We start from the raw sequence: 16,759 nt of genomic DNA, 5'->3' as shown, positions 1-16,759 counted from the left end.
CAACTCACCATTACATGGGACGCTGGGAAGAAGCCCTTAACACTACTATTACACTCCCTCAGTGGCGGGTGATCTGGGATTGGGCCTCGCGGGCCTCTATCTGCACGGCTTATAATGAAACACAATACAAGATGCTAATGGGTTGGTATCACACTCCAGTTTTGCTGAATAAACTGAACCCTGATATCCCCCCTCAGTGTTGGAGATGTGGAGTGGGTCTGGGGGATATTTTCCATATATTTTGGTCTTGCCCATTTATCACTCCATTTTGGGTGTTGGTTCAGCGACTGTTCTAAAATGTCCTGTAAGTGGTGGTGCCTCTGGATCCATTGGTTTTTCTCTTGCATTTGTCTACTAGGGCATTGGCCAAGAGACTGTTTAAATTCTTTATGCATGTAGTTTTAGTGGCCAAGACTCTGATAGCTAAACATTGGAAACAGACGTCCCCCCATCTGAAGGTGAACTGATAGCTAGGATCCGGGAGATTCGCTCCTTGGAGTCTATTACCACCTCCATGAACAACACTATTCCACAATTCCTTTCAGTGTGGGACCGTTGGGACAGATTCACCGATAGACAGCCTCCCTAAGCTGTGTGCTCCTTCTGGACCTCTCTTCTTCTTTTCCTTTCTCTTCTTTTCCTTTTCTTTCTTAACCGTTCACGTGTTCTTCCTTGTCTCCCCTCTTCCCTGCTGGTTGTTGTTGTCGTCCCCCCTCCCCTTCCCCCTTCCCCTTATGCTGTAGGAACGGGCTCCAGTAATTTATGGGTTCTGTTCTCTCAGTATATATCAGCTTCGACATTGTGTATTGTACTGTTTGGTTACTACATTTTATTGTCCTGTAGGGGTTTTTACCCCCCCCCCCCCCCCCCCCCAAATTTTGCTACTTGATTGTATCTTTTGTCGTTGAACCTTTTGTCAAAACTTAATAAAAATTTACAGTTTAAAAAAAAAGAAAAAAAGAAATAATGCATTCATTCATTCAGGTTTCATAACACTCAACGTTCTATGAGAACAATTACGCAACCATTTATAAATCTGTCAACATATGATGTCAAAATGTGCTCCAGGTGTCATGCATCTGTTCGGCCATAACACAAACTGAATGATTTTATATCTACTGTACATTTCAATTATTTGTTACCACCAACCAAGATGCTTCTTACAATTTGATAAAAGCCTACTTCATAAACCACATATGGAAGGGGCTACTTACCTATTCTATTTACATTCTTTATGTATTGCTTAATGAATAAAGCATTTTCACTTATTAAGGTACAGATGTCCTTTGTAGTATCATCAATTCCAAATACTAAAGCTCTGCAGGATTTCATACTGTAGAAAAGAATTTAAAAAAAGGCAAGAAGGGTTCAAGTTAAACAAAGAATATATAGAATGGGAGACAGTTGGTAGATGTAACTGCACTGTAATAACTTATATGGTCTGTTGTGATAATGATAGCAGTTATAGTATGGTGGGATCATATAGGCATTACGTAGGGGTATCACCAGACATAACTGCACTGCAATCACTAATATGGTCTATAGTGGTAATAATATTGGTTGTTGTTAGTCTGCCAGTATATTAGGTCCTCCTAATCTCAGGTGACAGGCTGACAACATTATTGCTGTTAAAGGGAACCTGTCATCAGTTTTATTCTGCCTAAACTGCAGGCAACATAAAACTGGTGCAGGCATTGCCGGTCTTGGACAAAATCTATTACTATGATACGCTCGGGCCGCCAGGACATGAGTAACTAGTCCTCAAAGAAGGTCCTGCCCAGCTGTCTTGAGTGACGCGTCTCTCCCTCTCTGTGTATAGTTACTCAGGTCCTGGAGTAATCTTTAAATGCAATTCGTAGTGTTCCAGACGATGCTTGCATCAGTTTTATGCTGCCTGCGGTTTGCGAAGCATAAAACATATGAATGGTTCTCTTTAAAGAGGTATTCCCACAATGTAAAAAAAACATATCTTTTAGCCACATGATAGGGGATAACTAAGTGGGTCTGACAGTTGGGACCCCCACTGATCATTTCGGGGGACATTTCACTTCCATTCTGGTGAAGGCAATGGACCAGCGCTCTGTTCATTGTCTACGGAGAGGCACTACTCTATAAACAATGAATGGAGTGCTAGCTGTGCATGTTCAGTGTTTTATTGAACAGCTCTTAAAGAATATTGAATATCTAAAAGAGGCTGGGTATGTTTAGGGGCACGGCTAATGGTGTGGTTAGGGATGTGCCTTCTGAGTGCAATACAATAGTCTGCACATGCCTATGCTGTCATGTGATTAAAAATCACCCTATAAATAGTGTCCTAGTATCTTGCACCCTTATTACCAATCTACCCTTATAGTTTTGTGTGTTTTTTCTTTTCTTATAAACATTTGATTGTTCATCCTTGGCAGTTCCGTGACCCTCCACTCATATCTCTTTTAATAAGATATTTAATTCTGTTCTTATGTGTTTGTAAATGTTTTTGATTTGCTCATTTGTATATGCACTTATCAGTACAGTACAAATTTGTTTTCATATTTTGTATTTATTTATTTATATTATGGGGCATGAGGTTAGTAGTCTTGAGGTACTGAATTATTCCAGTAAATTGTATAGTGTGAGAATTTTTGGGTCACATTTGACTTTGTTTTTGGTGAAGGTGTTAATGCTAAGTATTGTGTACTGTATACTTGGCTTACAGCCTACGGTATCAGAGATCTGTTTCCTAGGGTCTTTTCCTTTATTGTAGTTTAGTAGTTAGCCTGATTTAGTTGTTTTCTCACTTATTCATTAGTTACGTGTCACTACAGAAATCTCACATACTATTATGTTATTTGATCACATAACTCCATATGCATCTATCCAAGTATTTTCATTAATTCAACTACTCTTTAACTCGGCATAGACAGCTGCCAAAGTAGAGTGGCTTGTCTTACTTTATTCTAATGTGATTCCATGTGTACTGAGCCTGGTATTCTGTTTTAAGACAATAGTGATCCCATCCCCTTTAATCCATTACTGTGTTCAGCTCATAATGGCAAACAAAGAACAAACTCTGATTAATCCTAAAATTAGGTACACACCAGTGAACAAAGTTGTATAGGTATACTTACAAGAACGTTAAATTATTTCTCAGTAGATAGCTGAAAGAAAAAAAAAAACAACATCCATATTTTACTAATACAGCTTATTAATTCTTAAAACCTTAATATGTTGTACACCATATGGGAAGATCAATTACTAAAGGATCTTCAGGGCTTGTTTATAGGGATTTAGAACAAACTTAGGTTTGTTGCTTTTTTTTTTTTTTTTTTTTTAATAAAAAAAACTAAAAACATTTGTTATATTTTTACAGCCCCTTTTGTTCTTAATGGTCTGGGCCCACCCTTGTGTCTGGTTCTGCTGTGGCCCACTTTTCTTGGGTCTTCAGACGTGCAATGCAGACAGGAATTGCCTGCTCAGCCAATCACTATACTGAGTGCGCAATTCCTGTCTGTACAAAAAATGTCACAGTAACCACAAAGAGGATCATAGTGGGGCTGAATGCCTGGGAAATAGCACCGGTGGGGAATTGGGCCAGGTATGTATGTTTCTCCCTGTCTGGGCAACCCCTTTAAATGGGCACTGGTAGATACAAAAACTTTTTATATGTTGTACATCTTGGAAAAACATGAACCTTTCTTATATACTTCATAAGAAAATGTTATTTTCTTTTTATAGAAATCATGGCTTATAAAATCATGGTTTGGTCCAAGCTGAAGCACAAGTCCAGTAAGTGAGGGTGGGCTAGCACTCCTCTGTCTGAGGAGTCCTATCAGACAGGAGAGAGCACAGAGGAGTCCAATCAGACAGGGGAGAGCACAGAGGAGTCCTATCAGACAGGAGAGAGCACAGAGGAGTACTATCAGACAGGAGAGAGCACAGAGGAATACTATCAGACAGGAGAGAGCACAGAGGAATACTATCAGACAGGAGAGAGAGCACAGAGGAGTCCTATCAGACAGGAGAGAGCACAGAGGAGTGCTATCAGACAGGAGAGAGCACAGAGGAGTCCTATCAGACAGGAGAGAGCACAGAGGAATACTATCAGACAGGAGAGGGAGCACAGAGGAGTATTATCAGACAGGAGAGAGCACAAAGGAGTATTATCAGACAGGAGAGAGCACAGAGGAATACTATCAGACAGGAGAGAGAGCACAGAGGAGTACTATTAGACAGGAGAGAGCAAAAGGAGTACTATCAGACAGGAGAGACCACAGAGGAGTGAAATCCGATAGAAGAAAGGACAGAGGAGTACTATCAGGCAGGAGAGAGCACAGAGCAGTCATATCAGACAGGAGAGCGCACAGAGGAGTGCTATCAGACAGGAGAGAGCACAGAGGAGTGCTATAAGACAGGAGAGCAGAGAGGAGTCCTATCAGACAGAAGAGAGCACAGAGGAGTCCTATCAGACAGAAGAGAGCACCGAGAAGTGCTATCAGACAGGAGAGAGCACAGAGGAGTACTATCAGACAGGAGAGAGCACAAAGCAGTCATATCAGACAGGAGAGAGCACAGAGGATTGCTATCAGATAGGAGAGAGCACAGAGGAGTGCTATCAGGCAGGAGAGAGCACAGAGTAGTCATTTCAGACAGGAGAGAGCACAGAGGAGTGCTATCAGACAGGAGAGCAGAGAGGAGTCCTATCAGACAGAAGAGAGCACAGAGGAGTCCTATCAGATAGAAGAGAGCACAGGAGTGCTATCAGACAGGAGAGAGCACAGAGCAGTCATATCAGACAGGAGAGAGCACAGAGCAGTCATATCAGACAGGAGAAAGCACAGAGGCGTGCTATAAGATAGGAGAGAGCACAGAGGAGTGCTAACAGACAGGAGAGAGCACAGAGGAGTGCTATCAGACAGGAGAGAGCACAGCGGAGTGCTATTATACAGGAGAGAGCACAGAAGAGTACTATCAGACAGAAGAGAGCACAGAGGAGTCATAACAGACAGAAGAGAGCACAGAGGAGTGCTATCAGACAGGAGAGAGCACAGAGGAGTACTATCAGACAGGAGAGAGAGCACTGAGGAGTCCTTTCAGACAGGAGAGAGCACAGAGGAGTCATATCAGACAGGAGAGAGCACAGAGGAGTGCTATCAGACAGGAGAGAGCACAGCGGAGTGCTATCATACAGGAGAGAGCACAGAAGAGTACTATCAGACAGGAGAGAGCACAGAGGAGTCATAAGACAGAAGAGAGCACAGAGGAGTGCTATCAGACAGGAGAGAGCACAGAAGAGTACTATCAGACAGTAGAGCACAGAAGAGTCATATCAGACAGAGGAGAGCACAGAGGAGTGCTATCAGACAGGAGAGAGCACAGAGGAGTACTATCAGACAGGAGAGAGAGCACTGAGGAGTCCTTTCAGACAGGAGAGAGCATAGAGGAGTACTATCAGACAGGAGAGAGCACAGAGGAGTACTATCAGACAGGAGGGAGCACAGAGGAATACTATCAGACAGGAGAGAGCACAGAGGAGTCCTATCAGACAGAAGAGAGCACAGAGGAGTACTATCAGACAGGAGAAAGCACAGAGGAGTACTATCAGGCAGGAGAGAGCACAGAGCAGCCATTTCAGACAGGAGAGAACACAGAGGAGTGCTATCAGACCGGAGAGAGCACAGAGGAGTACTATCAGACAGGAGAGAGAGCACTGAGGAGTCCTTTCAGACAGGAGAGAGCACAGAGGAGTCATATCAGACAGGAGAGAGCACAGAGGAGTCATATCAGACAGGAGAGAGCACAGAGGCGTGCTATCAGATAGGAGAGAGCAGAGAGGAGTGCTAACAGACAGGAGAGAGCACAGAGGAGTGCTATCAGATAGGAGAGAGCACAGCGGAGTGCTATCATACAGGAGAGAGCACAGAAGAGTACTATCAGACAGGAGAGAGCACAGAGGAGTCATAACAGACAGAAGAGAGCACAGAGGAGTGCTATCAGACAGGAGAGAGCACAGAAGAGTACTATCAGACCGTAGAGCACAGAAGAGTCATATCAGACAGAAGAGAGCACAGAGGAGTGCTATCAGACAGGAGAGAGCACAGAGGAGTACTATCAGACAGGAGAGAGAGCACTGAGGAGTCCTTTCAGACAGGAGAGAGCATAGAGGAGTACTATCAGACAGGAGAGAGCACAGAGGAGTACTATCAGACAGGAGGGAGCACAGAGGAATACTATCAGACAGGAGAGAGCACAGAGGAGTCCTATCAGACAGAAGAGAGCACAGAGGAGTACTATCAGACAGGAGAAAGCACAGAGGAGTACTATCAGGCAGGAGAGAGCACAGAGCAGTCATTTCAGACAGGAGAGAACACAGAGGAGTGCTATCAGACCGGAGAGAGCACAGAGGAGTTCTATCAGACAGGAGAGCACAGAGGAATGCTATCAGACAGGAGAGCACAGAGGAGTCCTATCAGACAGAAGAGAGCATAGATGAGTGCTATCAGACAGGAGAGAGCACAGAGGAGTACTATCAGGCAGGAGAGAGCACAGAGCAGTCATATCAGACAGGAAAGAGCACAGAGGAGTGCTTTCAGACAGGAGAGAGCACAGAGGAGTGCTATCAGATAGGAGAGAGCACAGAGGAATGCTAACAGACAGGAGAGAGCACAGAGGAGTGCTATCAGACAGGAGAGAGCACAGCAGAGTGCTATCAGACAGGAGAGAGCACAGAGGAGTCCTATCAGACAGGAGAGGGCACAGAGGAGTACTATCAGGCAGGAGAGAGCACAGAGCAATCATATCAGACAGAAGAGAGCACAGAGGAGTGCTAACAGACAGGAAAGAGCACAGAGGAGTCCTATCAGACAGGAGAGAGCACAGAGGAGTCCTATCAGACAGGAGAGAGCACAGAGGAGTACTATCAGACAGGAGAGAGCACAGAAGACTCATATCAGACAGGAGAGAGCACAGAGGAGTGTTATCAGACAGGAAAGAGGACGGAGGAGTGCCATCAGACAGGAGAGAGCACAGAAGAGTATTATCAGACAGGAGAGAGCACAGAGGAGTCCTATCAGACAGAAGAGAGCAAAGAGGATTACTTTAAGACAGGAGAGAACACAAAGGAGTCCTATCAGACAGGAGAGAGCACAGAGGAGTCCTATCAGACAGAAGAGAGCACAGAGTAGTGCTATCAGACAGGAGAGAGCACAGAGGAGTGCTATCAGACAGGAGAGAGCACAGAGGAGTGCTAACAGACAGGAGAGAGCACAGAGGAGTACTATCAGAAAGGGGAGAGCCCAGAGGAGTTCTATCAGACAGGAGAGAGAGAACATAGGAGTGCTATCAGACAGGAGAGAGCACAGAGGAGTACTATCAGACGGGGAGAGCACAGAGGAGTTCTATCAGACAGGAGAGAGAGCACATAGGAGTGCTATCAGACAGGAGAGAGCACAGAGGAGTACTATCAGACAGGAGGGAGCACTGAGGAGTACTATCAGACAGGAGAGAGCACAGAGGAGTGCTATCAGACAGGAGAGAGCACAGAAGAGTACTATCCGATAGGAGAGAGAACAGAAGAGTCATATCAGACAGAAGAGAGCACAGAGGAGTCCTATCAGACAGAAGAGAGCAAAGAGGATTACTTTCAGATAGGAGAGAGCACAGAGGAGTACTATAAGGCAGGAGAGAGCACAGAGGAGTGCTATCAGACAGAAGGGAGCACAGAGGAGTACTATCAGACAGAAGAGAGCACAGAGTAGAACTATCAGATAGGAGAGAGCACAGAGGAGTGCTTTCAGACTGGAGAGAGCACAGAGGAGTGCTAACAGACAGGAGAGAGCACAGAGGAGTACTATCAGAAAGGGGTGAGCACAGAGGAGTTCTATCAGACAGGAGAGAGAGAACATAGGAGTGCTATCAGACAGGAGAGAGCACAGAGGAGTACTATCAGATGGGGAGAGCACAGAGGAGTTCTATCAGACAGGAGAGAGAGCACATAGGAGTGCTATCAGACAGAAGAGAGCAAAGAGGATTACTTTCAGACAAGAGAGAGCACAGAGGAGTACTATTAGGCAGGAGAGAGCACAAAGGAGTGCTATCAGACAGAAGGGAGCACAGAGGAGTACTATCAGACAGGAGAGAGCACAGAGGAGTCCTATCAGACAGAAGAGAGCACAGAGTAGTACTATCAGATGGGAGAGAGCACAGAGGAGTGCTATCAGACAGGAGAGAGCACAGAGGAGTGCTAACAGACAGGAGAGAGCACAGAGGATTACTATCAGAAAGGGGAGAGCACAGAGGAGTTCTATCAGACAGGAGAGAGAGAACATAGGAGTGCTATCAGACAGGAGAGAGCACAGAGGAGTACTATCAGACGGGGAGAGCACAGAGGAGTTCTATCAGACAGGAGAGAGAGCACATAGGAGTGCTATCAGACAGGAGAGAGCACAGAGGAGTACTATCAGACAGGAGAGAGCACTGAGGAGTACTATCAGACAGGAGAGAGCACCAAGGAGTGCTATCAAACAGGAGAGAGCACAGAAGAGTACTATCCGACAGGAGAGAGCACAGAGGAGTCATATCAGACAGAAAAGAGCACAGAGGAATCCTATCAGACAGGAGAAAGCACAGAAGAGTGCTAGCCCACAATCACATACTGGACTTTGTCCATGCCTCTGCTTTAACTTGGACATAGCCTTGATTTTATAAGCTATGATTTCTATAAAAAGGAAATAAAATTTTCTTATGAAGTATATTATAAAGGTTAATGTTTTGCCAAGATGAACAACATGACTGAGGAGTCCTTTCAGACAGGAGAGAGCATAGAGGAGTACTATCAGACAGGAGAGAGCACAGAGGAGTACTATCAGACAGGAGGGAGCACAGAGGAATACTATCAGACAGGAGAGAGCACAGAGGAGTCCTATCAGACAGAAGAGAGCACAGAGGAGTACTATCAGACAGGAGAAAGCACAGAGGAGTACTATCAGGCAGGAGAGAGCACAGAGCAGTCATTTCAGACAGGAGAGAACACAGAGGAGTGCTATCAGACCGGAGAGAGCACAGAGGAGTTCTATCAGACAGGAGAGCACAGAGGAATGCTATCAGACAGGAGAGCACAGAGGAGTCCTATCAGACAGAAGAGAGCATAGATGAGTGCTATCAGACAGGAGAGAGCACAGAGGAGTACTATCAGGCAGGAGAGAGCACAGAGCAGTCATATCAGACAGGAAAGAGCACAGAGGAGTGCTTTCAGACAGGAGAGAGCACAGAGGAGTGCTATCAGATAGGAGAGAGCACAGAGGAATGCTAACAGACAGGAGAGAGCACAGAGGAGTGCTATCAGACAGGAGAGAGCACAGCAGAGTGCTATCAGACAGGAGAGAGCACAGAGGAGTCCTATCAGACAGGAGAGGGCACAGAGGAGTACTATCAGGCAGGAGAGAGCACAGAGCAATCATATCAGACAGAAGAGAGCACAGAGGAGTGCTAACAGACAGGAAAGAGCACAGAGGAGTCCTATCAGACAGGAGAGAGCACAGAGGAGTCCTATCAGACAGGAGAGAGCACAGAGGAGTACTATCAGACAGGAGAGAGCACAGAAGACTCATATCAGACAGGAGAGAGCACAGAGGAGTGTTATCAGACAGGAAAGAGGACGGAGGAGTGCCATCAGACAGGAGAGAGCACAGAAGAGTATTATCAGACAGGAGAGAGCACAGAGGAGTCCTATCAGACAGAAGAGAGCAAAGAGGATTACTTTAAGACAGGAGAGAACACAAAGGAGTCCTATCAGACAGGAGAGAGCACAGAGGAGTCCTATCAGACAGAAGAGAGCACAGAGTAGTGCTATCAGACAGGAGAGAGCACAGAGGAGTGCTATCAGACAGGAGAGAGCACAGAGGAGTGCTAACAGACAGGAGAGAGCACAGAGGAGTACTATCAGAAAGGGGAGAGCCCAGAGGAGTTCTATCAGACAGGAGAGAGAGAACATAGGAGTGCTATCAGACAGGAGAGAGCACAGAGGAGTACTATCAGACGGGGAGAGCACAGAGGAGTTCTATCAGACAGGAGAGAGAGCACATAGGAGTGCTATCAGACAGGAGAGAGCACAGAGGAGTACTATCAGACAGGAGGGAGCACTGAGGAGTACTATCAGACAGGAGAGAGCACAGAGGAGTGCTATCAGACAGGAGAGAGCACAGAAGAGTACTATCCGATAGGAGAGAGAACAGAAGAGTCATATCAGACAGAAGAGAGCACAGAGGAGTCCTATCAGACAGAAGAGAGCAAAGAGGATTACTTTCAGATAGGAGAGAGCACAGAGGAGTACTATAAGGCAGGAGAGAGCACAGAGGAGTGCTATCAGACAGAAGGGAGCACAGAGGAGTACTATCAGACAGAAGAGAGCACAGAGTAGAACTATCAGATAGGAGAGAGCACAGAGGAGTGCTTTCAGACTGGAGAGAGCACAGAGGAGTGCTAACAGACAGGAGAGAGCACAGAGGAGTACTATCAGAAAGGGGTGAGCACAGAGGAGTTCTATCAGACAGGAGAGAGAGAACATAGGAGTGCTATCAGACAGGAGAGAGCACAGAGGAGTACTATCAGATGGGGAGAGCACAGAGGAGTTCTATCAGACAGGAGAGAGAGCACATAGGAGTGCTATCAGACAGAAGAGAGCAAAGAGGATTACTTTCAGACAAGAGAGAGCACAGAGGAGTACTATTAGGCAGGAGAGAGCACAAAGGAGTGCTATCAGACAGAAGGGAGCACAGAGGAGTACTATCAGACAGGAGAGAGCACAGAGGAGTCCTATCAGACAGAAGAGAGCACAGAGTAGTACTATCAGATGGGAGAGAGCACAGAGGAGTGCTATCAGACAGGAGAGAGCACAGAGGAGTGCTAACAGACAGGAGAGAGCACAGAGGATTACTATCAGAAAGGGGAGAGCACAGAGGAGTTCTATCAGACAGGAGAGAGAGAACATAGGAGTGCTATCAGACAGGAGAGAGCACAGAGGAGTACTATCAGACGGGGAGAGCACAGAGGAGTTCTATCAGACAGGAGAGAGAGCACATAGGAGTGCTATCAGACAGGAGAGAGCACAGAGGAGTACTATCAGACAGGAGAGAGCACTGAGGAGTACTATCAGACAGGAGAGAGCACCAAGGAGTGCTATCAGACAGGAGAGAGCACAGAAGAGTACTATCCGACAGGAGAGAGCACAGAGGAGTCATATCAGACAGAAAAGAGCACAGAGGAATCCTATCAGACAGGAGAAAGCACAGAAGAGTGCTAGCCCACAATCACATACTGGACTTTGTCCATGCCTCTGCTTTAACTTGGACATAGCCTTGATTTTATAAGCTATGATTTCTATAAAAAGGAAATAAAATTTTCTTATGAAGTATATTATAAAGGTTAATGTTTTGCCAAGATGAACAACATGACTTTTTTTTTTTTTTACTGACAGTGCCCATTTTAGGTCTGCCCATGGACCAGTCTATAACATTTTAACATTGAAAGTATTTTATTACATAAAGTTACTGTATTTTCAGCAGGGTTGACAGTATTTCTGATGGCTAAATTTCTTCCTGCTGTGAATGTTTTAGAACCATGTTGAACCCCTTTTAAAACTGTCCGTATTCGTTTCAAAACAGAGGCCATTGTGCTAGTATAAACAAAGGCTAAGCATTCTACAAAAAAAAAACATTAGTTAGTACTGGCACTTACTTCTTTATTGCAACTTCTGCCGGTGCACAACCCAGTTTATTGATCTGTCAATATAGTTATAAAAATGTATGCTTATTATAACTGGATGTATTTTAAGGGACAGAACAGATTTACTTCATAATCTTGTTTTTTTAAAGTGTGCTTGTCATTACAAACAACTTATGACATGTCCTAGAGCTAATGGGGAGTCGCATGCTTCTCTCCCCACTCGGTGTCTTTGAGCGAGACGGTCCAATAGATTTATAATGAGACAGTGTTGGTCATGTGACACAGAGCTGGGAGAGCATGCATTCAAGCGTTAACCCACAATTCTTCTGGCTCATTTTAATGAACGGTTGGGGTCTGAACAGTCACTGACCAATCATAATTTTTGATATGACATATCAAAAGACTTTATTTAAATAAAGATAAGATGCATATTCCCTTGTGGGCTTCTATTGATGCTTTATACATCACATAAAAAGATATGTTTCCTACATTCTAAGTAAGCGCAGAGTTTTCTCTGAAATAATGTGATAGGGACCTGTTTTAGCCTCAAGGTCCATCTTCTGTCCGAATCAGTAATCTGAAGTTTGCCTAAGATCTATTTATTAATATGGTCTTATGATAAAATAACATGGGCCGATGGCTGGTGTGCTTAGTCAGTGATGCACCAAGAGTGATACACCATTTCATATGCCCATACATGTTTGAAAGTGTTCTCAGGAGTGAGAATAAGAAATGGTTATTAGGTCTGCCATGTTTTAGGAAAAGTCTTTAAAATATGAATGAAAAAAACATACTTACCTCATTAATAATCATCTCATAGGCTGTTAAGGAATAAAAAAAATATACATTAAATGTGCAGCAGTATAATATAACTAAAGCTATGAGGCAGTTTATAAAATGTCAATTCATCAATTTATCAGTACTAAGGGTATAGTTTTAAAGATCAGATGAACAGATTTTGCTTAAAATTTCTGGTGCACACACTTTTATTTTTTCATCTTATTGTGTTATCAGTAAATTGTATGGCTCTTGGAATGTAGCAGCCCACACACAAAAAATGCTATATACATCTGTTATTGCTATAACTGTACTGCTCAAGAGAATACCTATTTTTATTTATATCACAAACTAAATGATGCAAATTAAAACATAAACACAGACAGAATTATTGTTTTCACGCACAGTGGCTTTTTCCACAAAGACTTCTGCTACAAAACCATTGTGGCATAATCTACATATCCTAAGTGCAAATGTTGTTGATGATTTGCCTTCAGATTTCACCTTTGCATTGCAAAAGGCAAAATGTGCATTAACATCATCAGAAAGAATTAATGAGGATTTCGGTTGGGTTCACACCAGTACTCTCCGACCAGAAATATTCCGTCAGGAAATCCCAAGTGCGGCCTGCTCCGTCTAAATCAGTCGGTGCTAAGACCGTGCGTACATTGCCATCCCCATAGACAGCAATGTATTCTAGGAGGATTCTGCTGAAAGAATAATCAGGATCATTCTTTCAGTGGCGTCATTTCAGTGACAGAACATCTGCCTCTGATATTCCAAAGTGCACTGTGCAGTGGAATTCCATTGCCAGCAATGGGATTCTGCTGCACCGGAATTTCTGAGTGGAATTTCAAAGCGGATTTTTCACTCGGAAATTCCATAGTGTGAACCCGGCCTTACAGTCACCCAACATTTATTTTTATTTTTGCAACAGTAATTTGCTTCTACTGTAATACACTGCAAAAATCCTGATAAAAATTTTGCAGCATATTTGCTGTGTGTAACATACATTTAAAGTTTGTGGGGACCCTGAACAATAAACTGACCATGGGTAGTTTCACTGTTAGGGTACGTTCACACGTACAGGATCCTGCGCAGATTTTATGCGCATAATTTTCTTCTGCAGATCTCAATGTAAACTAAGTGACTGAGTACAGCTTCTAATCTGCAGTTACAAATCCTGCGCACCAAATCTGTGCAGGATACTATACGTGTGAATAAACCTTTAGGGTATGTTCACACAATGGAATTTCCATGTGGAATTCCGCATTAGGTTATGCACATCCCGAGTAATGTGAATAGGATCTCCGCTCGCAGAATTCCGCGAGCGGAGATTCCATCTGGCGACTGTGGCCTAAATTCTTCAGTGGTAGGACCGCACGGCCCTGCGCTGTCACCACTGATGGCAATGCAGGGCTCACGGACTTCCGCGCAGAGAACAAACATGTTCTTTCTTTGCGAGGATCAATTTCAGCAGTAGAATTGTCCGCTGCTGAAATTCCGCAGTGTAAACATTTCCGCGGGAGACCTATTCACACAAATGGTAATGTTCACAGTGTGAATTTCTGATGTGCAATTCCGCACAAGGAAATTTTGCCCAAATTACCCAGTGTGAACATACCCTTAGAATTCCACACAGAGATTCCGCAGCAGTTTATCACTGGGATTCTGCAGCACTGTTCACACCGCGGAAATTAAAATTCCAGTGTCTGCAGAAAGAATAGAAATGTCTTATTTTTTCTGCGGAGTCTGCAGGGAAATGCGTTGCTATGAGATGGTACTTTTCCGAGCAGTCCTAGCGCATGCATGTTCTGCCTGTACTCTGCTGTCTGGGCAATGTCCGCACAGGAATTGCCTTAGGCTATGTTCTGACAGGCGAATGTCCGCACAGAAAATTTCTGTGCGGACATTCCACCGGCAGTGGACCGCCGACACAACATGTCTGTGCTAGGACCGCCCAGAAATGCGTTGTCTCATAGACGGCAATGCATTTCCCTGTGGACTCCGCAGAAAGAATAGAAATGTCTATTCTTTTTGCGGACGCAGGAATCTGGATTTTCGCTGTCTGCAAAGTGCAGCAGACTCTCGTTGAAATCAATGGAACTCGGCTGCTGCAGAATTTCCATGCAGAATTCTTATGCGGAATACCATGTGGAAATTCTGCATTGTAAAAATGGCCTTAGGCTAGGTTCGCACGCTGGAAGGTCCGCACGGAAAATCTCTGTGCGAACATTCCGCAGACTGCGGCGCCTGCATAATATGCTGGCACTAGGACTGCACAGCAATGTGCCGTCTCATAGACTGTTATGCATTTCGTGCGGAGTATGAATGTGTTCTATCTTTATGTGGACAAGGAAAATGGAATTTCCGTGGTGGAAGCATCTGGCAAGGAAATTCCACAGTGTGCTCAGAGCAGCAGAATCCTTTTGAATTCAGCAGAATCTCTGTGCCAGATTTTAATGCGAAATCCGGCACGGAAATTCTGCCGTGTGAATATGGCCTTAGGGTACATTTACACTACGGACTTTCCGAACCAAGAAATTCTCCTCAGATTCTGGTGCAGCAGCATCTCATTGACTTAATGGGCTTCTGCTGCACTGTGCATACTGCAGAATTTCTGTGGCAATAAATTATGCTGCGGAAATTCAAATTCTGGTCTCTACCAAAAAATTTATGTCAGCGTACATCTGTGCAGACTGCATTGCTGTCAATGGTGGCACAGATGAATTTCAGCGGCTCCTGCTTCACTCAGATAGATCTCCCAGAGTATCGTAAGGTGGATATTTCATAGTGTGAACATAGAAGCACCTGCAATCAGCTATAATCACCAATAAAAAAAAGCTTCATTAGAATACATCTCATACTGGTGCCATGGTTTCAGTTAGGATATTGTTGTTAGTTATTACTATCACTGGCTTAAGCTAGGTTTTTTTTTAGCATTAGAAACTCTGTTCAGACCTCTACATCATAAATTTGGTCACATTTGACAAGAGGTATAGCATTGTATGCAATGAAGTCTATTAGACACCAGTGGCATCTGTCATATGTCAAATCCAGCACTAATTTGTGTCTGTGGGTTCATTTATAGAGCCTTCAGCTATGTTCACACAGTGTTTTTTCAGGTGTTTCATTTTAAAAAAAGGCATTCACAAAATTGCATCTGCATATTTAACATTAATGTGTTCTATGTGAGTCTATGGGAAAGTGGTTGTGCACAAAATGTGCAAAAATACAGCCGCATTTTTTACAGCTGCATAATTAAGTGACATGTCACTTATTTTGTAGTTGTAAAAATGTGTGCATATTTTTAACATATAGGCCTTCATTTACTATTGCAAACCCGACCTGTTTTGTCGGGTTGTGCACCAAAATGTGGTGCAGTGCGCCAGAATTTGGTGCATTGTGCCACAAATTTTGTCTACGCCAGATTTTTTGGTGCACTGCGCCAAAATAAACCTACAAACCCAACAATCCTGGCCGGAAAAGGGGCGTGGTCGGTCGGAAAAGGGACAAGGTTTCGCAACCCAACTGATTTACTATTGAACTCATAGAAAATCCTGTGAATAAATGGCTGGAAATTTCCATCAAGAAAAAGCTGGTCAGAAAACTTGTAAATGTGTTAATCCACATAGTAAATAGAGAGGAATCCTGCAAGTCGAAAACATTTCCCACTAGTAAAAACCTAACACTCATAGTAAATGAGGGTCATTGTGTGCACAGACTACCACTTTCCCTTAGACTTACACAGAGCACATTATAGGGGTATTCCAGGAAAAAACTTTTTTTTATATCAACTGGCTCCAGAAAGTTAAACAGATTTGTAAATTACTTCTATTAAAAAATCTTAATCCTTCCAATAATTATGAGCTGCTGAAGTTGAGTTGTTCTTTTCTGTCTGACAACCGTGCTCTCTGCTGACATCTCTGCTTGTCTCAGGAACTGCACAGAGTAGAGGTTTGCTATGGGTATTTGCTTCTACTCTGTACAGTTACTGAGACATGTGTCATCAGAGAGCACTTAGACAGAAAAGAACAACTCAACTTCAGCAGCTCATACGTACTTAAAGGATTAAGATTATTTAATAGAAGTAATTTACAAATCTGTTTAACTTTCTGGAGCCAGTTGATATATTAAAACATTTTTTTTCCTGGATAACCCCTTTAATGTTGAAGATGTGGACGCTTGAAGTACGCCACAAAAACAATGTGTTAACATAGCCTTCTTATGCATTCACTTTTTATACAGACTGACTGTATGGCTGTATTAGGGTGCATTCACACCA

The 16,759-nt window shown here is 43.8% G+C and overlaps 1 protein-coding gene across 2 annotated transcripts in view; it reads right to left on the bottom strand.

Moving 5' to 3' along the window:
- ADGRG2 (adhesion G protein-coupled receptor G2) overlaps nt 1–16,759 on the bottom strand; it is a 203,901-nt gene that overhangs the window by 70,087 nt on the left and 117,055 nt on the right. For both annotated transcript variants that reach the window (XM_056558757.1, XM_056558758.1), the window contains 4 exons: nt 12,496–12,518; nt 11,710–11,753; nt 3,108–3,137; nt 1,215–1,333 (listed from right to left, as the gene is read on the bottom strand). In XM_056558757.1, coding sequence (XP_056414732.1) covers nt 1,215–1,333; nt 3,108–3,137; nt 11,710–11,753; nt 12,496–12,518 — 216 coding nt within the window. The remainder of the gene's footprint in view (nt 1–1,214; nt 1,334–3,107; nt 3,138–11,709; nt 11,754–12,495; nt 12,519–16,759) is intronic.

The sequence above is a fragment of the Hyla sarda genome, chromosome 2, assembly GCF_029499605.1.
Source record: "Hyla sarda isolate aHylSar1 chromosome 2, aHylSar1.hap1, whole genome shotgun sequence".
Classification (NCBI taxonomy): Eukaryota; Metazoa; Chordata; class Amphibia; order Anura; family Hylidae; genus Hyla; species Hyla sarda.
Note: the sequence above shows the minus strand (reverse complement) of the source record. Positions and strands in the feature narration are given on the sequence as shown.